The sequence below is a fragment of the Bombina bombina genome, chromosome 6 (assembly GCF_027579735.1).
Source record: "Bombina bombina isolate aBomBom1 chromosome 6, aBomBom1.pri, whole genome shotgun sequence".
In the NCBI taxonomy this organism is placed as follows: domain Eukaryota; kingdom Metazoa; phylum Chordata; class Amphibia; order Anura; family Bombinatoridae; genus Bombina; species Bombina bombina.
This window is the reverse complement of record NC_069504.1, coordinates 779624898-779641937: the sequence shown is the minus strand read 5'-3', so window position 1 is coordinate 779641937 and position 17040 is coordinate 779624898. Positions and strand designations below refer to the sequence as shown.

The window sequence follows — 17040 nt, the reverse complement described above, 5'->3', positions numbered from 1 at the left end:
CAATTCCTGGGATCGTATATAGCTGTGTATATATATATATATATGTGTGTGTGTGTGTGTATATATATATATATATATATATATATGTGTGTGTGTGTATATATATATATATATATATATATATATATGTGTGTGTATATATATATATATATATATATATATATATATGTGTGTGTGTGTGTGTGTGTGTATATATATATATATATATATATATATATATATGTGTGTGTGTGTGTATATATATATATATATATATATATATATATGTGTGTGTGTGTGTGTGTGTGTGTGTATACACCTTGTAAGTGGTGACTGGCTGAGCAGAATATGGCCATATTGTGTGACTAAGATCCCATCTTTATTTAAAAAAAAATATGATATATTAAGAAGGCAATTTTTGCAGCATTAAGGAAAAAATGGAAAAAAGTTAAAATATGTGAAATAATTTGTGGTCTCATGTGTCTTGAGGTGCGCCAATACCTGCTCTTATTATTATATACATTTTGGTCACTTTGGCAGCACTCCACAATATGTGCATTTAAAAACATATGCTTTTATTAGATGTGCTTAACCATTATTTCTTACATATATATATATATATATATATATATATATATATATATATATATATATATATATATATATATATATATATATATATATATATAAATATATATATACAGGGAGTGCAGAATTATTAGGCAAGTTGTATTTTTGAGGATTAATTTTATTATTGAACAACAACCATGTTCTCAATGAACCCAAAAAACTCATTAATATCAAAGCTGAATATTTTTGGAAGTAGTTTTTAGTTTGTTTTTAGTTATAGCTATTTTAGGGGGATATCTGTGTGTGCAGGTGACTATTACTGTGCATAATTATTAGGCAACTTAACAAAAAACAAATATATACCCATTTCAATTATTTATTTTTACCAGTGAAACCAATATAACATCTCAACATTCACAAATATACATTTCTGACATTCAAAAACAAAACAAAAACAAATCAGTGACCAATATAGCCACCTTTCTTTGCAAGGACACTCAAAAGCCTGCCATCCATGGATTCTGTCAGTGTTTTGATCTGTTCACCATCAACATTGCGTGCAGCAGCAACCACAGCCTCCCAGACACTGTTCAGAGAGGTGTACTGTTTTCCCTCCTTGTAAATCTCACATTTGATGATGGACCACAGGTTCTCAATGGGGTTCAGATCAGGTGAACAAGGAGGCCATGTCATTAGATTTTCTTCTTTTATACCCTTTCTTGCCAGCCACGCTGTGGAGTACTTGGACGCGTGTGATGGAGCATTGTCCTGCATGAAAATCATGTTTTTCTTGAAGGATGCAGACTTCTTCCTGTACCACTGCTTGAAGAAGGTGTCTTCCAGAAACTGGCAGTAGGACTGGGAGTTGAGCTTGACTCCATCCTCAACCCGAAAAGGCCCCACAAGCTCATCTTTGATGATACCAGCCCAAACCAGTACTCCACCTCCACCTTGCTGGCGTCTGAGTCGGACTGGAGCTCTCGGCCCATCCATCTGGCCCATCAAGACTCACTCTCATTTCATCAGTCCATAAAACCTTAGAAAAATCAGTCTTGAGATATTTCTTGGCCCAATCTTGACGTTTCAGCTTGTGTGTCTTGTTCAGTGGTGGTCGTCTTTCAGCCTTTCTTACCTTGGCCATGTCTCTGAGTATTGCACACCTTGTGCTTTTGGGCACTCCAGTGATGTTGCAGCTCTGAAATATGGCCAAACTGGTGGCAAGTGGCATCTTGGCAGCTGCACGCTTGACTTTTCTCAGTTCATGGGCAGTTATTTTGCGTCTTGGTTTTTCCACACGCTTCTTGCGACCCTGTTGACTATTTTGAATGAAACGCTTGATTGTTCGATGATCACGCTTCAGAAGCTTTGCAATTTTAAGAGTGCTGCATCCCTCTGCAAGATATCTCACTATTTTTGACTTTTCTGAGCCTGTCAAGTCCTTCTTTTGACCCATTTTGCCAAAGGAAAGGAAGTTGCCTAATAATTATGCACACCTGATATAGGGTGTTGATGCCATTAGACCACACCCCTTCTCATTACAGAGATGCACATCACCTAATATGCTTAATTGGTAGTAGGCTTTCAAGCCTATACAGCTTGGAGTAAGACAACATGCATAAAGAGGATGATGTGGTCAAAATACTCATTTGCCTAATAATTCTGCACTCCCTGTATATATATATATATATATATATATATATATATGTGTGTGTGTATATATATATATTTATATATATATATATATATATATATGTGTGTGTGTATATGCCAAAAGGCCCTAATTTATATACATGTGTGTTTAGCAGTCTGTCACAGCATTGCCTGCAACTGTGTCCCTCAGTGCTCATCATTGTAATAAAAGTTAAGATGCTTGCTAGTGGCATGGATGCAATTCTGACAGTATAAAAGTATAGAATACATAAGTGTATCCTTCAGATTTTAAGTTATTTCATTACCAATAGTATGCTAATATTTAAAAGAATAGTCTAGTCAAAATCAAACTTTCATAATTCAGATAGAGCATGCAATTTTGAGCAACTTTCTAATTTGCTCCTATTATAATTTTTTATTAGTTCTCTTGGTATCATTATTTGAATGTAAGCTTAGAGGCTACCAATTTTTGGTTCAGCGCCTGGGTAGTGCTTGCTCATTGGTGGCTACCAATCAGAAAGTGCTATCTAAGTCTGAACCAAAAATGGCTCGGCTCCTAAGCTTACATTCTTGCTTTTTCAAATAAAGATACCAAGAGAAAGAAGAAAATTTGATAATAGGAGTAAATTAGAAAGTTCCTTAAAATTGCATGTTCTATCTGAATCATGAAAGTTGAATTGTGACTAGACTATCCCTTTAACTTGCATAATGTTTCCCATGAATGCAATAAGATATAAATGAATAGTATACGCAAGTCAAATTAAGAAGTGGGTTGCGTTCCCAAACCTGACAGATGATTATTAGGAGGGAGAGTGCTCACCACACCTTGGAATACAATTAAGCAAATTCACAAGAGAAAGCTTCAGCCAAAAAAACAACAAAAAAACTAGGGTGTTCCTTATGGGCAGGAGAGAGAATATAAATAAGTAGTAAGCATAACACTGATTTAGTGCCTTTACACTGCAGAAGTAGGTAAGCAGAATGATCAAGGGCAAGAACTATAGGAATACGCAGAGTCAAAAGAGAGAGTGTGATGTTTGCAGTGCTGTTTGATTATTATTTACTATATAGCAGAGATCTGGCATATTGAAGATTAAATTATATTAGTTTAGCAAGTTAGTGGTGAGTATAGCTATGCAAAAACAGATCTGTGTTTTGCTACAGGTTTTACAAGAAGTACAAGTAAGCTCATCTCTAACAAAGCATTGTTTTATATTGTTCTTTTTTGCAGAATGATGAAGCCATTGCCAATTGTTTTCTGCCTCATGTTGGTAGCATCAATCAGTAAGTAAACTCTTAATACATTAAAAACCAATAATGTATGCATGAATTTAAAGGGCCATTATAGTCAAAAAGGACTTGCTCTAATTGATACAGCATGTAATTTTAAGACTAGCGATCTTGCACCTCTATGTGTTTAACAAAAGGGTTAAAGTTATAGTAGAATTACTTCTGGTCCCTAGCGGAAACTGCCAATGATCCAATCAGCAGTGCTAGTTGCACGACCCAGCTGTGTAACTAGTGCTGCTGATTGGATCAGCGCAGTTTCCACTCTGGACCAGCAGTGTGATTATTAAACACAAAGAGGAGTGTTGATTTAATAGTCTTACATTTGTGTGCTCTAACAAATTAGAGCATATTAATTTAAGACTATAAATGACCCTTTAAAGGGATAGTAATTTAAAAATGAAAATTTCATAATTTATATAGTGCATGCAATTTTAAACAACTTTCCAATTTACTTCTGTTATCAAATTTGCTTTGCACTCTTTGTATTCTTTGTTGAAGACTAAAACCTATGTAGGCTTATAGGAGCTTAGGAGCGTGTACATGTCTATAAAAGCCTATGGCAGCAGGGTTTCTAACTATGTATAACATTACCATGATGCAAACACTGCTGCCAGATGGCTTAAAGGGACACTCAAGTCAAAATTAAACTGTCATTATTCAGATAGACCATGCAATTTTAAACAACTTTCCAATTTACTTCCATTAACAAAATGTGCACAGTCTTTTTATATTTACATATGCATTTGTGATTGGCTGATGGCTGTCACATGGTGCAGTGTGAGTGGAAATAGACATAACTTTGAAATTTGTTAGAAAAACATCTACTATTCATTTAGATTTCAGTCTAAGGGGTCAATTTATTATTGGCCGAATTGAGTCAATTCACCCTGTTTCCGCACGAGCCTTCAGGCTCGACGGAAACAGGAGTTAAGAAGCAGTGGTCTATAGACCACTGCGCCTTAATTTAAACGCCACCTCTGAGGCGGCAGACAGCAATCTGCCCGATCCTATACGATCAGGCTGATTGATTTGACACCCACTCTGCAGGAGGCGGTATTGCACAAGCAGTTCACTAGAACTGCTTGTGCAATGCTGAATATCGACAGCATTCAGCGATGTCTGGCGGACATGATATGCTACAGCATATCCTGTCCGCCAGACTTTAATAAATTAAACCCCTGTGTGCTATTGCATTGTCTTGATATCATATCATGCATGTGTTGATTATGCAAATCTACTGTATTTACTGGTCCTTTAAGACACGAGTGCTCCTGAGCTCTCCTAGGATTACTTTTTAACAAAGGATACCAAGAGAACTATGCGCAATTGATAATAGAAGTAAATTGGAAAGATGTTTAAAATGTAATGCTCTATCCAATTAATTTAAAGGGACATAAAACCCGATTTTTTTTTTAATTTCATGATTCAGACCCCTTTAAAATTATTTAAATAATCTGACCATATGATTCTACCAAATTATTTTGGGTTTTAATAATTCGTTGATCAAGGTTTTGCTTTAAAAAAAATATTGAATATGTTTTATAAACTGAGGTATAGAGAGCATAGTGTCTAAACCTTTGATTTATAGCGCTCCTGGTGTCAATCTGATTATCATGAAATAATAAAAAAATTAATTACTATAGATATTACACCTGTACTTAAGGGGGCGCCATTATCTAATTAATGCATGTGTTTGTCTAAAGTGAGATTAAAGTCTCCTACTAAAATAATCTTATATCTCAATGAATTCTATAAAGACATTAATTATAGTTAAAGGCACACATATAATTCCAAATTTTTCTTTCATGATTCAGATAGAGAATACAAATTTCCAATTTACTTCTATTATATAATTTAATTTGTTCTCTTGGTATCTTTTGCTCAAAATAATATATAGGTAGGCTCATGAGCTGGAAGCTAGCTGTTGATTGGTGGCTGCACATATATGGTTACATATGTGTTTACCAAGCTCTCAGTAGTAGCTGCTCCTTTAATAAATAAATAATATTGGGTTTAATGCTCCTTTAAAAAAAACGTTTTTGTCATGCTTGCTAATAATACAGACACCCCTAGAACAGTGCATTTATTTTAGTAATGGAAGCTTTCTTTTCTTATTCATTTAAACATCTTTTCCTCTTGAAAGCATAAAAGCTGAGTGTATAAGTCTAGAACCTCATCATTTTTTGACTCTGTGATCTTAAATAGAGCAGTAAATATAGTAGCTTTGCATAATCAGCAAATGCATGATAAAAAGACAATGCAATAGCACTTAGGGGCCGATTTACTAAAGTTTGACGGACATGATACGATCGATAAATGCATACATTGTCTGCATTTATCATTGCACAAGCTGGTGAACTGCTTGTGCAATGCCGCCCTCTGCAGATTCGCGGCCAATTGGCCGCTAGCAGGGGGTTTCAATCAACCCGATCATATAGGATCGGGCGGATTGAGGACCACAGCCTCAGGGGCAGCGGACAAGTTATGGAGCAGCAGTCTTTAGACCGCTGCTTCATAACTACTGTTTCCGGCGAGCCTAAAGCCTCGCGCGGAAATAGGGGCATCAAGCTCCATTCGGAGCTTGATAATTTGTCCCCATAGTCTGAACTTTAAATGAGTAGTAGATTTTTTTCTGAGAAATTTTAAAGTTATGTCTATTTCCACTCCCCCTGTATCATGTGACAGCCATCAGCTAATCACAAATGCATATACATATGTTCTGTGAATTCTTGCACATGCTCAGTAGTAGCTGGTGACTCAAAAAAACATAAATTATGCTTATTAGATAATTTCCTTTCCATCTGTATGAGGAGAGTCCATGGCTTCCTTCCTTACTTGTTGGAATACAGAACCTGGCCACCAGGAGGAGGAAAAGACACCCCAGCCAAAGGCTTAAATACCTCCCCCACTCACCTCATTCCCCAGTCATTCTGCCAGGGGAACAAGGAACAGTAAGAGAAATATCATGGTATAAATGGTGCCAGAAAATTTTGGTCCACCCAACGGAGAAAACTGGCAGGGGCCGTAGACTCTCCGCATACAGATGGAAAGGAAATTATCTGGTAAACATAATTTATGTTTTCCATCTTTATATGAGGAGAATCCACGGCTTTATTCCTTACTTGTGGGAAACATATACCCAAGCTCTAGAGGACACTGTCTGAAAAACGGGAGGAAAAGAGAGGTAGACCCTATTCTGAGGGCACCACAGCCTGCAAAACCTTTCTAACAAAAGCTGCTTTAGCTGAAGCAAAAACGTCAAATTTGTAAAACTTTGAAAAAGTATGTAAGGAGGACCAGGTAGCCGCCCAATAAATCTGCTCCATAGAGGCCTCATTCTTGAAGACACAAGAAGAAGCTACAGCTCTAGTTGAATACCACGCAATCCTCTAAGGAGGCTTATGTCCCGCTGTTTCATATGCTAAGTGGATAATGCTTCTCAACCAAAAGGATAGGAAGTGGAAGAAGCCTTCTGCCCTCTGCACTTCCCAGAATAGACAACAAACAATGCCAAAGTTTGCCTAAAATCTTTCGTAGCCTTAAGATAGAATTTCAAAGCCCGAACCACATCCAAATTATGAAGTAATCGTTCCTTCAAAGAAGAAGGAAGGATTAGGACACAAGGAAGGAACCACAATCTCCTGATTGATGTTGATCATACACAACCTTGGGGGGGGAAACCCAACCTAGTATGAAGAACAGCCTTATTAGCATGATATTTGAAACCTATCTTATAACCCTGGGCAATGACCTCCAGAACCCAAGGATATTGCACGTCTCCCAGCCAAGCCTTCACAAAGAGAGATAGTCTGCCCCCAATACGATCCAGTGACGGATCAGGGTCCGCTCCTTCATGCCAATTTTGACTCTGTGGTCTTCTTGCTCTGCTTGGATTTGTTCCAAGATTAAGCTGGTTTCCAAGTTCCCTTGGACTGATCAGGTTTCGTGGAAGGCTGCTGGCGTTGGGACTCATCCGAACAAAAGGGACGAAAATTAGGACCCTGTCCCTTAGCCTTATATTTCTTATCCTGCGGTAAAAAGGCACCCTTGCCCCAGTGACTGTGGATATGAAAGAGTCCAGTCCTGGACCGAAAAGAACCTTTCCCTTAAATGGAAGGGAAAGTAATCTAGACTTTGAAGTCATGTCAGCAGACCTACGGGCTAGAACAGAAAAGCCTGATGTCTTGGCATTCAAGTGGATAATCTGCATATTTGCATTACAAATAAACGAATTAGCTACCCTCAAAGCCTTAATTCTTTCCTGGATTTCATTGAGGGGAGTTTCCACCTCAATCATCCCGACAGCGAATCACACCAATAGGTAGTGGCTCCAGTTACTGCTGCAATTGCCGCTGCAGGCTGAAAAATCTTGTGTGCTGAAACATCTTTCTTAACAGAAATTCTAGCTTCTTATCTATGGGCTCCTTAAACGACGAACTATCGTCAAGCGGGATAGTGGTGCGCTTGGAAAGCGTGGAGATAGCTCCATCCACCTTAGAGGCAGATCCCCACAACTCGAATTGGGAGTCAGGAACCGGGAACTATTTTTTAAAGGAAGAAGGGGAAAAAGAGGATCCAAGTCTTTCCCATTTATTCTTAGGAATAGAAGGTTCCTCGGGTAACTTTGTTTCCGGAACCTCTAACATAGCTAACACTTCCTTTAACAGAAAGTGTAAGTGCTCTTTCCCAAATCTAAAGTCTGGTTCCTCCGTAGCCGGAGACCCAGAAAGAGCTTCCTCTGAAGTATCAGAGGCATCTTCATCAGTGGATAATCTAGTTTCAGATAAATCCAACTAGTTGGTAGATGACTCCTGGGAAGGATAGCAGTATTTAACCTTTCGCTTGCTCTTAGCAGGGCGAGGTAAGGCACTAAAGGCTGCAGACACTGCCCCTCTTGAAGGAGGATTAGTAGTGCAATGGGGAGCTGCATGTGTAATAGGAGATGATTGCAGGGAACGCACCTCGTGAGACGGAGACTCATCAGAGGTGGACGGCTCAGTGGTACTTATCAGGGTATGGCTAAGTGGCATTGGATATCACATAATTTAATATCTCGTTTAGCTAATATCTACTATGAAATGATTTGGTTGCACTATGAATGGCACTAAAGTGGGTGGTATCAACCCCCTTTTTATTCTGAAACACAGATTTGTAGAACAAAGAAATAGACACTTGTAGCACGCAGAAGGGAGAAAATTTACTCCATTTTCACTTCCCCACACATAGGCAGGCGCAATATCAACCCCTAATCCGCCATCCCCACAAATCACAATAACTAAAAAAGTTAACCCCTAATCTGCCATCCCCACACATTGCAATAACTAATAAAAGTTAAACCCTAATCTGCCATCCCTTCACAACGTAAACCTCTATATAAACCTATTAACCCCTAAACCGCCACCCCCCAACAACGCAAACTACTATATAAACCTATTACCCTCTAAACTGCCATCTCCCCACAACGCAAACTGCCAAATTAACCTGTTAACACCTAAACCGCCAACCCCTCACAACACAAACTACCTAATAAAACTATTAAGCCCTAAACCGGCAACCCTCCACAATGCAAAATATTTAACTAATAACTAAGCCCCCTAACCTAACACCCCCTAGCTTATCCCCAATTAATAAATACTTATATAAAATTAAAAAAAAACTAACTACATGAAAAATTAAGTAAATATTACCAAAAATAAAAAAATAAAATTACTAAAAAAATAACTAAAATTACATAAAAAACTAACATTACAAAAAAAGCTAAGATTACTAAAAATAAAAAAACCTAACATTACAGAAAATAACAAGCCAAATTATGCAAAATAATGTTATTCCTAATCTAATACCCCCTTAAAAACAAAAAGCCACCTCAAAATAAAAAACCCTAATTTAACAATAAACTACCAATAAGGCATTGCCCTAAAGATAACAGCTCTTTTGCCCTGAAAAAAATACAAAGTACCCCCTATCATTACAACCCCCCAAAATAAAAAAAAAACTTAAAAAACCCTAATCTACCCATTGCCCCTAAAAGGACATTTGTATGGGCATTACCCTTAAAAAGGCATTCAGCTCTTTTACAGCCCATAAAAAAGCCCTAATCTAAAAAAAAAAGCACCCCGAAACCCCCCCAAAAAACTAACACTAACCGTAAAATCTGTACTCACCATTGTTGAAGTCCGGACATATATCTTCTTCCCGGCTGCGAAAGGTCTTCATCCAGGCGGCTCAGAGGCAGAGCGGATGCAGCGCGGTCATCAGACACAGAGGTCCTCTTTATGCGATCGTCCACCACACACTGAAGCTTGAATGCAAGGGACCCCTTTTATATTGGGGTACCCTTGCATTCCTATTGGCTGAAAATTTCAAATCAGCCAATAGGATGAAAGCTACTTTGAATAGTTAGGTTTTTTTATTTTAGGGATTCGGGTGGGTGGGCGGTTGTAATGTACTTTTCTTTTTTCTGAGCAAAATAGCTGTTAAACTTAGGACAAAGACCTACAAAAGGCCCTTTTGTAGGAGAAAGTGTGACGTAGGCTGTGTTCCTTAATCCCACACTCCTCTGTGTATGCCCACCGATTTGTAAGTTTTTACAGCTCTACTAATACATTTTAGAAGTTCAAAAGTTTCATGCTAGCGCTGCCTTATATTGTTGCCACGCTCTTTCTCTCATTTTGGATATTTGTTTTCTTAATTCACTTTCGCCACCCAGCTCTGTTTGGAGTGTTTGGCGTGCTGCTGCGGCTGGAGGAACACTAGCCGCTCTCCTCAACGTGAGTATTTTTGGGCAGTGTTTATTTGGAGTCTCACTTCTGTGCATTTTGGTTTAGTTATAAGTTAAAGACTTTGCATTGTGGGGGTTGGCGGTTAATAAATTTTCTTAGTGATTGTGATTTGGGGAGGATGGCAGATTAGGGGTTAATTACTTTCATTAGCAATTGCGACATGGGGGGATGACAGATTAGAGGTTAATATGTTTATTAGCTAGTTTGCGATGTGGAGGGATGGTGGTTTAGGAGTTAATACATTTATTAGAGATTGCGATGTGGGGGGGTGGCAGATAAGGGGGTCGAATGGCTTTAATTTTTTGTGTCCAGTTTAGTTTTTTTACGTGCAAATTCAATTTATTTTTCTTTTTTTGTTACACACTGCAATATGCTATACTGCCATAAGTCACTGGCGACGCCAGAAATGTGTATTTGCGCACATTTCTGAACCTCACCAGTTTATCCAACATACGGAAGTATAGAATCTGCCTGCGCCGTTTATGTGATTCATCTGAAGGTGAACTTCAGCAGATGCGATTAAACTTTCGCTGCATATGTAATCTTGCCCTACATGTTTTGGCAAAAATGCTTCTAGTAAACGTTATCACTGTTTTAGCATTAGCATTTTTCTCTACATGTGCATGTGAAGCTAGACATTGTCAGTGCACCAACATTTAGAGGACTGCAGCTACCAGTGGGGCTTGTATCATGTCAGCAATTAACAAATTGAGTCATTACCAGATGGTACAATCACCTTAGGCTCTCTGTGCAAGTTATGTGTTTAAGATGCTGGTGCACGGTGCATACTTAAATACACTTTTGAAACAGCTATAGCTTTTATTAGAAGCATTTTTGTTAATAAACGTATATTACAAAAATGCTTCTTGTCAAAACGGAAATGCATTCATGAGGATTCTAATTTTGGCTGGAATGTCCCTTTAAAGGGAACCGTGCACCCATAGGGAAGCTGTGTATAGATTTGCACTTCCCGCTACTTTCAATAATAAAATAAAGAGCTTTAACATAACCTTCTTCATTCAATCACATCACACACACAAATGTATTAAATACATTTGTTAAGTTTAATGTCCCTTTAACCAAATGTAGTACTATTCACTTTAGTATAATTCACTCATTATCATTTTACTTCAGATGATTGGTCTTTTTTTTCTCCTGTTTATTTTCAAAGATCCAATGGTCACATGAAAGACAATATATTTTTTTCAAATACCAAGATCAATATATTTCAATTAGGATCAACATTGTCCTGTAATGACTGACTCTCTATTCCTTTCTGCAGGTGCACAGCCCCCATGGTGGGGTGGAAACCCTCATTCTGGAGGAGGTTATAATGTTGGAGGAGGTAATAATTATCATGGAGGAGGAGGTAATAATCATCATGGAGGTGGAGGTCATGGAGGAAATTATAATAATGGTGGCAAGGTAGTGTGCAATACATATAGTGCAAATGGAGACCGCAGCAGATGCCCTCGAGGTAAGTTTTCTAATCATTGTTACCTTATCTTAGGCATCTATATTTACTTTATACAACTCACAAATAAGCCTGTGGTTTCAAGGCCAATACAACATGAATTTCATTATTATTATTTATTTATTATAACTATTGCATTCCTTAATACTCCCTATAACCCATCTCACTACACTGAAGAGGTCTCATTGGAAGCTTACGAACATATTACTAGTTTTCTAATGAGGGAATAAAATGTACTAATCCACTCTGTTAGAAATAGGAAACAATCCACATTTTTATTCTTGTACGATCGGGTTGATTGACACCCCCCGATTGGCCGCAAATCTGCTGGTGCAATGCTGAATATGGAGAGCGTATTGCTCTCCGCATTCAGCGAGGTCCGGCAGACCATTGTTAAATAGGCCCCCTGATCTTTAATAATTCCAAACTTTACTCATATTTAAACTTTTTTTTAATTCTATTATTAAAGGGACAGTCTACTCCAGAATTGTTATTGTTGAAAAAGATAGATAATCCCTTTATTACCCCTTCCCCTGTTTTGCATAACCAACACGGTTATATTAATATACTTTTACCTCTGTGATTACTGTGTATCTAAGCCAATGCAGACTGCCCTCTTATTTCAGTTGTTTTGACAGACTTGCATTTAGCCAATCAGTGCCGTCTCATTGGTAACTCCACTGGTGTGTTCCCAGTGTTATCTGTATGGCACACATGAACAAATGCCACCTAGCTGTGAAAAACTGCCAAATGCATTGAAGCCTTTAAGGGCTTAGAAATTAGCATATGAGTCTATTTACGTTTAGCTTTCAACAAAGAATACCAAGAGAACAAAGCAAATGTGATGATAAAAGTGAATTGGAAAGTTGTTTAAAATTGCATTCCCTATCTGAATCATGAAAGTTTAATTTTGACTAGAATGTACCTTTACATAATTGTTTAGACTCAATTACAATTTTAAAATCCACAACAGATAGCAAAAACACATACAGTTAAAGGGACATTGTACACTAGATTTTTCTTTGCATAAATACTTTGTATATGATCCATTAATATAGCCCATCTATAAAGTGCTAAATTGGGAGTTTTTAAGTACATTTTAAAAAGATTTTATACTAGATATTTAGATCAGTATCTGTGTATATTCTTCTTTATAATAGTGTCTATTGCATAGTTATGTGAAAATTGGTGTATACTGTACCTTAAAGGGACATGAAACCCAATTTTTTTCTTAAATGTTTTAGAAAGAGCATGCAATTTTAAACAACTTTCTAATAAACTTCTATTATCTAATTTGCTTTACTCTCTTGATATACTTTCCTGGAAAGCATATCTAGATATGCTCAGGAGCTGCTGATTGGTTGCTGCACATAGATGCCTCGTGTGATTGGCTCACGCATGTGAATTGCTATTTCTTCAACAAAGGATATCTAAAAAATGAAGTAAATTAGATAATAGAAGTAAATTGGAATGTTGTTTAAAATTGTATTCTCTACTTGAATCATGAAAGAAAATGTTTGGGTTTAGTGTCCCTTTAAATGAAGATTTTTCTTATTATCACGTTTCAAGGTTTACATCTGAAATATAATTTAATTCTAAAACGAATGATCAAACCTCTTGAGTAAACTTGATGTTTTAGCTCATATCATGTAAGCATTCAAATAATATCCAAACAAAACGATAGCTGTTTGTGCTTGCTGATGGGCTGTATATAAATTCTGCTAAACCTCTTAAGCACTATTAAAGAAATCCCAAAAGACAAGATATCTTTATAAACCAAACGAAAAGACTTGCTAGCAATGACAAATCCTCATATGGGGCAAGATAACATATGCGGTGTCGCCAGCTAAAGCCGGTGACGCCGGTTTTTACGCGGTTTTGATATCATATATACAGCGCTGCATATAAATGTGGCACGCATATATTTCACCCGTCGGCCGCAATTTTTACTCCCATAAGCTAACATAGAACCGCGTCAGCGAAAATGGAGATATTTTACTCCATTTTCACCTTGCCACACATAGGCAGGTGCACCAAGCCTTGCGCTGAGTATGTGAGCACCGTAATCCCAGAACTGCCTGAAAATATTAACACCTAACGCATGTGCTATATCTATCTACCTCCTGAAAATAACTAACACCTAACACATGCGCAATATCTACCTGTCAACCGCAATAACTAATAAACTATATTAACCCCTAATCCGCCAACCCCCACATCACAAAACATCTAATTAACCTTTTAACCCCTAAACCGTCATCACCCAACGCAATATACCTTAATAAACTATTAACCCCTAATCTGCCATATGGCAAAGAACCTATTAAAACTATTAATCCCTAAACCGCCGCCCCCACCAACGCAATACTTAATTAACCTATTAACTCCTAATCCGCCAAACCCACATCGCAATAAGGTGGGAGAGGAAGCAGTGACAGTGCTGACAGCCAATGATTGCACTCATTGGCTGTCACATTGTATCAGTGACTCATCGTCACTGTTTCTAAGCATTGATTGGATTTTGGGGGACTTGTCTGAGTTGCTAGGCAAATTGCCCAGTCGGATCCAGGGCTCATTTTGTCACGGAGGGGGACCTGGGCGTCGCACAAGCTAGGAAGTTCCATGCTGACCTAACATTGTTAAAGTTCAACGCTTTTAGGACAGCCTGGAACATTTAGATCTGGAATAGAATTTAATTACAAAACAAATCTAAACTAATGAGCAATCTACAAACCCTCAGCAGACCTCCTGCTTACATCTTCTCCTTAAAAACTGGATGTCCTAGATCATATTGAGTAAGCATTCAAATAAATCTATAGCAGAAAAAAACTCATAATGTTTGACATTCTCCTGTGGAATGGATTAACTAACATCAAAATATTAGCAAAAAATATTCTACAATATAATTTTAAAGAAATGTATATTGCATCAAAACCTCTGTCTTATACTTAGTCTAACCAAAATATCACTTATCACATTTGCGTACAACTCTTTTATTTGTTTCTTCTCTCATTTATTTATTTTTTTCCACAGGATACACTGCATTATCTTGTTCGTGTGGAAAGGCTTGTCACTCATGGAATATCTATAATGGTAACACCTGTCACTGTCGGTGTGCTAGAATGCGCAGGACCACAGCTACCTGCTGTAAAATTGAGTCCTAATTGATGGGGATAATTTTATATATATATATTTTTTTTTTATTTCATGCTCTAAAAAATAAATACAAGTATTGTATTATTTTATTTTTGTCTATAACCCTGTCTTCTATAGAGCTAATATGTGATTTTATTGACCGTTCTATATGGGTACTGACGTATCTCAGCAGTGCCTCCATCTGCAACCTCCTTTATAACTGCTCTCTGAGGTGGGAAGTAGTGAGCGGTAGTTATATTAGTTTCTGATGCTAACAAGAATTTGTAGTCTCCACTATGGCATGGAGATCAGGACAACTTGCTCAGATGCAATGCCTCCACTAAGTATATCTTATTTATATGTGGAGCCCACCCAACTGAGCAGATAGGTACCCATAACTTAATAGCCACTCCCAGATAAGTAGGATAATAGAAAAATAATAATTACTGTATATTATTTAAAAAATAAAACAACAACAATGAAGCTGTAATTTCTGACTATTTAGGGCTAGATTACGAGTGGAGCACAAAATTGTGCTTTCAAGAGCGCAATATTTGTGCTCCACTCGTAATACCAGCGTACAGAAATGTGCACTGGTATTATAAGTAAATTGCATGGAAGCTTTGCACTCACAAGAGTGCACTTCCATAGGCTCCAATGAGAGTCTCGTTTTCATGCCAATAGCCATGGCAGAGATCCTAGCGCAGCTAAGGGTGTAAATTGCGCAGGGATGGGCAGCAAAGTTTAAGTATATATCTATATGAATATATTCATATATATTTATGTGTTTATATGCGTAAAAAACATTAACACTTAAATATAAATGTATATAAGCTTATACATATATGTTTATAGTAATAAAACAGTCCCCATAGACTGCAATGTAAAGGCACTTTTCAGTGCCGTTTTTTTTCTAACCCCACATCTGCACACTTTAACCCCTTAAAACTGCTTTGTGCAGTTATATTTTAAAAAAAATAAAAATGCTCATTATATTTATTAATAAAATGTATTTTGGGGGCAATTGGGAACATTTTTTTAAATTAACCAGAGGTCTGATTGCAAATTGCTACTGCAAGATTGCAGTAGCATTAACCAGCCACTTGTTATGGCTGTTCATTTAACATGCGTCCATTTGCGCACGTTAAATTAGCCCTCCACTTGTAATCTAGCCCTTAATTGGTGATGTAGACCCTGCAGCTAGATTGGCCTACTATAAGAAGCTTCTTAAAGGGACATAAAACAGTTGCTGCAATTATTTTGGTTAAACATATTTTACATCAACTGCACAGCATGATAAAACACACACTACGTCAAAATATGTGCATTTTATTAAGTTTATTATCTATTTGTTATTTACTTATTTATAAGCAAGATTCATAGCAAAAATAACCAAGTATTTCAGTATATATGTAATAAGCTGAAAATATAACATTAGCATCTCTATGTAAAAAATGGAGATATTTTACCTCAAGGTTTCCTCAGAAGCCACATCCCACTATAAAGAGACTTTACGTATTCAATCCGCATGCTTTTCCCAGGTCTTACAAAGGAGGATGCATCTGACATGTGTAGGCACAGTAACCTTATTTTTCTTCTTAGATTAAGGAAGTTTACTATGAAATCTTGTGAGATCATGAAGAAATTCCACAAGATTACAGTTAAAAGGACATAATACTCATATGCTAAATCACTTGAAACTGATGCAGTAAAACTGTAAAAAGCTGACAGGAAAATATCACCTGAGCATCTCTATGTAAAAAAGGAAGATATTTTACCTCACAACTTCCTCAGCTCAGCAGAGTAAGTTCTGTGTAAAAAGTTATACTCAGCTGCTCCAAGCTGCAGGTAACAAAAAAAAATAATGAGGAAATGAACAGCAGCCAATCAGCATCAGCAGTGCTGAGGTCTTGAACTCTTTTACTGTGATCTCATGAGATTTCACTTAACTCTCATGAGATTTCATAGTAAACTTCCTTAAACTGAATAGGGAAATAAGATGAGTGTGCACAAAAGCTCACTCCCTTAGCTGTCCCGAGAAAGACATACTGATTTTCTGCTTAAAGTCCTTTGCAATGGGGTTTGAATACTTAGGACATTTTAAGGTAAAATATCTTTCTTTTTTACATAGAGATGTTCAGGTCATATTTTCTAGTCAAC

The 17040-nt window shown here is 37.2% G+C and overlaps 1 protein-coding gene across 1 annotated transcript in view; it reads left to right on the top strand.

Moving 5' to 3' along the window:
- The window catches only part of LOC128663652 (uncharacterized), a 59142-nt gene extending 44152 nt beyond the window's left edge, over positions 1-14990 (top strand). Inside the window, exons 2-4 of the mRNA XM_053718088.1 lie at positions 3431-3483; positions 11554-11748; positions 14779-14990. Coding sequence (XP_053574063.1) covers positions 3431-3483; positions 11554-11748; positions 14779-14909 — 379 coding nt within the window. The 3' untranslated portion in view covers positions 14910-14990. The remainder of the gene's footprint in view (positions 1-3430; positions 3484-11553; positions 11749-14778) is intronic.
- The last annotated feature ends 2050 nt before the right edge of the window (positions 14991-17040 follow it).